General features: G+C 42.7%; 1 protein-coding gene across 1 annotated transcript; it reads left to right on the top strand.

Moving 5' to 3' along the window:
• Positions 1 to 286: 286 nt before the first annotated feature.
• LOC108618828 (uncharacterized) lies at positions 287 to 1,746 on the top strand. The gene is made up of 2 exons (XM_018015005.2): positions 287 to 472; positions 544 to 1,746. Exon 2 carries the CDS (start codon positions 554 to 556, stop codon positions 1,070 to 1,072), a length of 519 nt encoding a protein of 172 aa, XP_017870494.1. The 5' UTR covers positions 287 to 472; positions 544 to 553; the 3' UTR covers positions 1,073 to 1,746.
• Positions 1,747 to 6,307: the final 4,561 nt, after the last annotated feature.

The following is a 6,307-nucleotide window of genomic DNA, read 5'->3' as shown; positions in this document are numbered from 1 at the left end:
ACGCCTTGGAATATTCACAAGAAACAAATTTATTTGTTTAATAACTTTTGTATTACTTAATGGATTTCAATGGAATTTTTAGTATTTCCTTAATTTTGTCTACTGAATATTTGTCAATTTATGATAAATAAATTCGCCTGCTTTGTGCTTAGGGCCTGCACAGCTTCAAATAAATTCTGGCCTACTATGCTCACAGTTCCATTTCATGATTTTCAGCAAAACTCCCAGTTGCTGAAATTTGTTGTGCATAGTAGGCGCCGCCAGGCGACATTTGTGATACAATTGAAGCTGTTCATATCAGGCTCATTCGGTTCCCATTCAAAGTACAGATCACATGTGAAACCAAAAAATTTTTTTTCTGAAAAGTAGAAAAAACCTTCACAAATTTCGGTTCAAGATAGATTGAAGAATAAAAAAAATAAATTATTGAATTTTTTATTTTGAAATTACAGCAGTGAACTTTTATATTCAGGTAAATATTGCAGTTGCGTTAAAGCGCGCAAAAGATTTGTATCTAATTGAATGTGGCTCTGCCCGGTTAAGGATTCAAATCATGCAGCGTTCATCGATAAGGCTCGTTGGTGGCTTGTACGTGCGGACAGATGCATCACGAATGCTGATCAAACGACACATTGCATTTACCTCGAAGAAGGGATTCTCTAAGAGCAGTGGAACAAATAAAACCACAATGGGATCAGGACAAAATGTTGGTGGCACGCCCAATCGCACGGAGACCAGCACTGTGGAGGCCTTCAAGAGGGACATGGCGAAGCCGAAGCGTTTAGTGCGCGAGGACAACATGTGGAGCGATCCACAGCACATGGATACCAGATGGCTGCGTCCGCGCGATCCCCGACGCTATAAGCCCGACTTTGGCCAGACCGAGCCGCACTCGTTGCGTGAACAGTTTATGCGAAGCCCGGACGAGCGCACACGCAACGCGATGGGACGCGACTGGGAGGTGGCGATGCGGGTTGCGGCCACCAGGAGGCGTCAGGCAGCCAATATCAAGCCAGATCAGGATATGGTTTACATGAGGTCTAAACAGGAACTGGGTCCCCCGCAGGAGTAAGCAAATGAGTATGTGGATGCGTACGAAAACATCTATTGGACCTGAAATTGCATAGAATGCCGTCCATATGTTTCGATCTACCGCTTCCCCCCATATCATATGCCTCGGACAAAGTCCCATCAGCACGTGTAATCATAATAGAAACCGTGATTGACCTCAACAAATTTAGACTTAAGCATGCTATCTCATAGCACCCAAACACACACCTCAAAACTGCCATTAGATACAAGAATCTATTAATTCATAGTGCACTGTCGTGCATCTAAAATTCGGCCAGTCCAATCGATGAATCGAATCACGTTTTGCAAAAATTGTTTCAGAACCAAGAATTTGAACGGAACGCCTATGTAATGCGGACGAAAAGTGGTGAAAGCCCAGAATGTAGATAGGTAGTAAGTTTTTTTTTTTTTATTTGGACTCCAACATGTGAAGCTGTAGCGATGATCAGCTCCCCAAAACAAGTTTGATCTGGTATATAACTTTGCGTGCCACAGCAAGTGGCATTCAATCAAATTAGATAAGTCTCAACAATTATTATTAAGCGAATAATTAAGCACAATTGTTCATTAGATCCGAATAATACTACTACATTCCTTTAAGCATCGAATAAGTAGATCGAAATCAATATAAGTATGTGAAATACACAAATTTGTTAATAAATTTAAACAAATTTTATAATGAATTGCTTTTATGAAATTGCAAGAAAGGGACAGAAAGAGAGCTGCGGTAGATGAAATATATATTTATATGCATATAGATATACTTGATACTAGATGAAATATATGTATATATGTTTATACATTTAGATATACTTGATCTGAGTGAAGAGCTAAAGCAAAACTGGAATCCTCCAGTACGTCTGTCCGTCGTCCGACCCTTCGTCTGTCTGCTCGACCATTCGTCTGTCTCTTCAAGCATCCGTTTATCCTTCCGTCCGTTCATACATTAATCCGTCCGTCTCTCTCTAAGCTTGTTCGGCTGCTCGTGTTTTCTTTTAAGCCGTATGAAATTTGGCATTTGCAATATACATATTTTCGTGTATACCATTGGCAGTACACGTCATATTATTTTATTGCGATAACTTTAACTATTATAGATAAATATCTATCATATTTCGTATTTAGTATTTGTCAAAGCTTGAAGTTCCTAATTGTCTGCGCAGGCTCCAATCGTAAAGACATACATTTTTAGAGTGCTGAGGATTTTAGTCCGTTTTCCCTACGAGAAATATGCATATTACATATAGAAGCGACTTATGCATTGGCCAATAGGCACAGCTCCATAAATATCCTTTAGAAAGTGCATTTAGAACAAAAGTCATACAACAAGAGAATCTTACTTGTTGCTTTGATTACATCTTTGGATATAAGTGGGAGCTAATAGCGGATGGAGTTAGTTGAAAAGAAATTGGTAAAATTGAAATAAATGATATTCTAAATTGTGAGATAGTATTAGAAGTATTCTCTATGCAATTTATGTATTCAAATATTGAATTTGTATTGCTAACATTCCAGGCAGCTAAAGAGACGCAGAGACATTTGCGTCTTTGGCTACTTTGTTGCTGCAGAAAGAGCTCTGGCAGTTGGCAAGAAATATGGCAACACCTTCGCTACGGACATTAATTTTTACTGCTTTTGGGTTTTCAATTTGCCAAAGAAGCCACGTGAACGACAACAGCAGAGGCAGCAGCGGAGACAGAGGCAGCGGCAGCGGCAGCGGCAGAGGCAGAAGAGACAAGGCGAAGGACTGCGGCATTTAACGCCGCATAGAAAATCAAACGCAAAAGGTCGAAAGACAAAGGCATGGAGTTGGAACTGGAGCGCCTTGTGATATATATATGTATATGTATATATGCATACCCCATGCCCGTTAGCCGGTAGAAGAAGCAGGAGGATTGTAGGTGGGGATTGTCCCAGTCAGTAACCCTTTATCGAGACGCGCAGCATGGGGCAAGTGTTGATTTAGGGTTGCAAACAGAAATTATGATAATGCCTGTGAAAACAACAGAACAGAAGAGGAACTGGAATAGTATGAGCAGGGACCGAGACCGGGACTGGGACTGTGACCGGGGCCGGGGTCGGGGCCAGGACGGGGGTAATGAAACCCAAGCGAAAGAAAATATATTAAATGATATTGAGAGGAACTAATTTTCATTAAAAGGATTAAAAAGCATTTGGCAGCGCGCGAGGCGGGCGCAGACAACCGCGATGCGGGCTGGTTATGAATTAACATAAAAATCATAAAAATATGACACTATGCGACGCGTCGGCCATCAGCATCAGCGCGATTATCATCATCATCATCATCGTCATCGTCAGCGTCAGCTGTATCGTGAACAGCATCATCATTATCGTGTTTGGCAGGCGGGATGCTCATAATGAGCAGAGCTTCGAGGCGACCCGCAACACCGGCTAAATGGATATGGCAGCAACGGCAGCCACAATCTCCACGGAATGGGCGTGGCAGGCAGGTGGCAGCGGCAGCGGCAGTGGCAGTGGCAGCTGGCAGTGAATGGGTGGGTGGCTTTGGGTGGTCTGCACATTGGCCACATTGATGGCAACGCGCGACAATCAACACGAGGCGCGCTGATAGCGTCGCGGCAGCGCACGCGAGCCACATTTGGGTTTGGGAGGATTAGTAATGGCATCGCATGCCATGGATTGGGTTAAAAGGTGGGCCAGAGCATGCTAAGCATTATGCTGCCGCTGCCGCTGCTGCTGCTGCTGCTGATGCTGCCCAAACGTCGTCCGAAACAATGTTTGCTCTCGCTCTATCTCTTGTGTGTGGGGCTGCGGCTGCGGCTGCCAATGCCAATGCCAATGCTTATGAGTTGGGATATATGAAGCGCCCACACCATGCCGGGCCTTAGCCACTTAGTAACTCACCCGCAGTTTATTATTTTCAAAATATTTAAATTTTTTGGTAATAAGCGAAAAATGGTTTTAATATAAGCAAATGGCTGCGGATAGCAGGAGGCAAACGATGTGCCTGACTGCGACGTTGTTGTCCTTAATCCACCTGGTTGGTGCCATTGAAAGGGGGTAGGTAGTGCAGGGCGCGGCGCGGTGTGTGGGCTAAACGACGACCGCTGTATCGATATGTACAGCTGAATCTACTGTCTGTGAGAGAGAGAGAAAGACAGACAGATAATGTATTATTAGTTAAGCTAAAGCTGTGTTGGAGGCTGATTAAGCCGACTCTATCGCAAACTGTATTTCTGCATTGCTGCTAGTCTTGCCAGACTATCAGATGTTGGCTAATTGTGTTATATATTTGACATAGGAATTTAACTCATGTGGCTTCTTTCTGAATAGGCATAGACTGTCATATCGATAAATATCGATCTTGTAGCAACATTGTTTTTATAAATTGATTTTAGCTAAGTGGATACTGTTTCTTAAGTTGTAATATAAGCTATTCAGATTAGGTACAATAAATTAGAGCTTAAAGAAGAGAGTAAGGGACGGAGAGTGAGAGAGAGAAAGTTCAAAGAGAAAGAGTAGGAATGTAATCAATGGAATGTGTGAGATGTAATAGCTCGTGATGGACTGAGCTGTTGCACTTCTTACTGGGCGAGGCTCAAAAGAGCTGCAGATAAGTGAGATGCAATAAATTCTAGTTTACTAATTTAAAATATATAGGGTTGCCAGATGGGTCTGTCGAATATAGATAGCCCTGTATATATATGTATGTATGAACATATATGTCTATTTTATTTTGTATAATTATTCTGTTTAATTGCTGGTGCCTTTTATTTAAGACCCTGTAGCGCATTTAGTTCAAACCCTTAACAAAAAAAAAAAAAAAAAAAAATATATATATATATATATATATATATATATATATATATATAAATTTCCAAATTCTTTGAACAAATATATATCCAATTATTTTTAGTAAATATTGAATGATATGTCCTGATAGTTCTCTATTCAAATAGCTCCAAGAGTACCATAAAGTTCTATGCTACAATCGCAGTAGTTTTAATATCAATATACTATATATGTATGTATGTATACAATAAATATAATATATAATATAGCTAGCAGTCTTATGTAATATTGGCTTTTCTTGCAACTTGCTTTGGTTCGAATGCAACAACTTTTGATGGCAGCTGAAAACGAGTCTGGCGAGTCGTAGATGCCTAAACAAGAAGCGACCGTTTGGCAGGTTGCTTAAGTTTTTAGCGAGACAATTGTTCCTTGCCATGTGTCTTGCCGGGCTGCCCATCCAGCGAATGCCCATGCCCGAGTGAAATTAGCCAAAAGTAATCCTTTAAGTTTAGTGCGGCAAGAATTGCACACAATTGTTGGGGCGGGGCGGGGCGGAGCAGGCAGAGGCAGCACAGCACAGCACAGCCCAGTCAGACAGACAGAGTTGCTGGCGGAGGTTGAGGCAGAGTCTGAGGCAAAAATGACGCCCTCACGAATTGGACCAACTGGACGGAGGAGGCGCCTTCGCACTGCTCCCACTGTCGTCCGTAACATTGTCAGCCACGTTGATGACATTGTGCAAAATTTTGTAGCTGTCGTCGTCGTCGTTGTCGTTGTTGCTGGCTGCGCCATCTTCAGCCGCCTGGCTATAAAACTTTTATAGTAAAAAGTAAATGCCACAAATGAGCAATCGAAAATTTCGCATTATAATGCAAACTGTGTGCATTTTTCGGGTTATTGTAGTCTACTTTTCGGGCTAGAGACAAACGCATACCACGAGAATGCCACACGGACACGACAGCCATCGTCCTGCTGCTGCTGCTGCTGCTGCTGCTGCTGCTTGTTCTTCTGCTCTGCCACTTCATCCATGGCAGTCGTCATGGTCGCCTTTGCCGTTTGCCAGCGCCTAGCGCCTGGCATTCATTTGCATTGCTTTCTCTCTCCGTCCGTCCGTCCGTCCGTCGTCGTCGTCGTCGTCGTCGTCGTCTCTGCTCTTCTTTTGCCTCTATTAATAATAATAGAATTTTTGGAAATTTTGCAGCAGCTCTGTGAAAGGAAAAGGAAGCTCGCCTCGCGATTTTTGCATTTGATGACAACGAACGGGTTGGTTAGTTGGCAAAAACCACTGCCAATGGCATCTCCATCTTACCCCACCTGCTCGACATTTCCCTTTGACTGTATTACATAATTCAGCAGAGTTGACAGCCCCGCACTGCCCCGCGCTGTCACATCACGTCCCTCCCCCCCCTGCCAGCTGCACTGACAATAATGCTAATAATGTTGATAATGCTCATACTTAATA

This window comes from Drosophila arizonae, chromosome X, assembly GCF_054131065.1.
Source record: "Drosophila arizonae isolate 15081-1271.41 chromosome X, UAZ_ARI_1.0, whole genome shotgun sequence".
Lineage (NCBI taxonomy): Eukaryota > Metazoa > Arthropoda > Insecta > Diptera > Drosophilidae > Drosophila > Drosophila arizonae.
The sequence above is the reverse complement of the archived record's forward strand: the minus strand, read 5'-3'. Positions and strand labels throughout refer to the sequence as shown.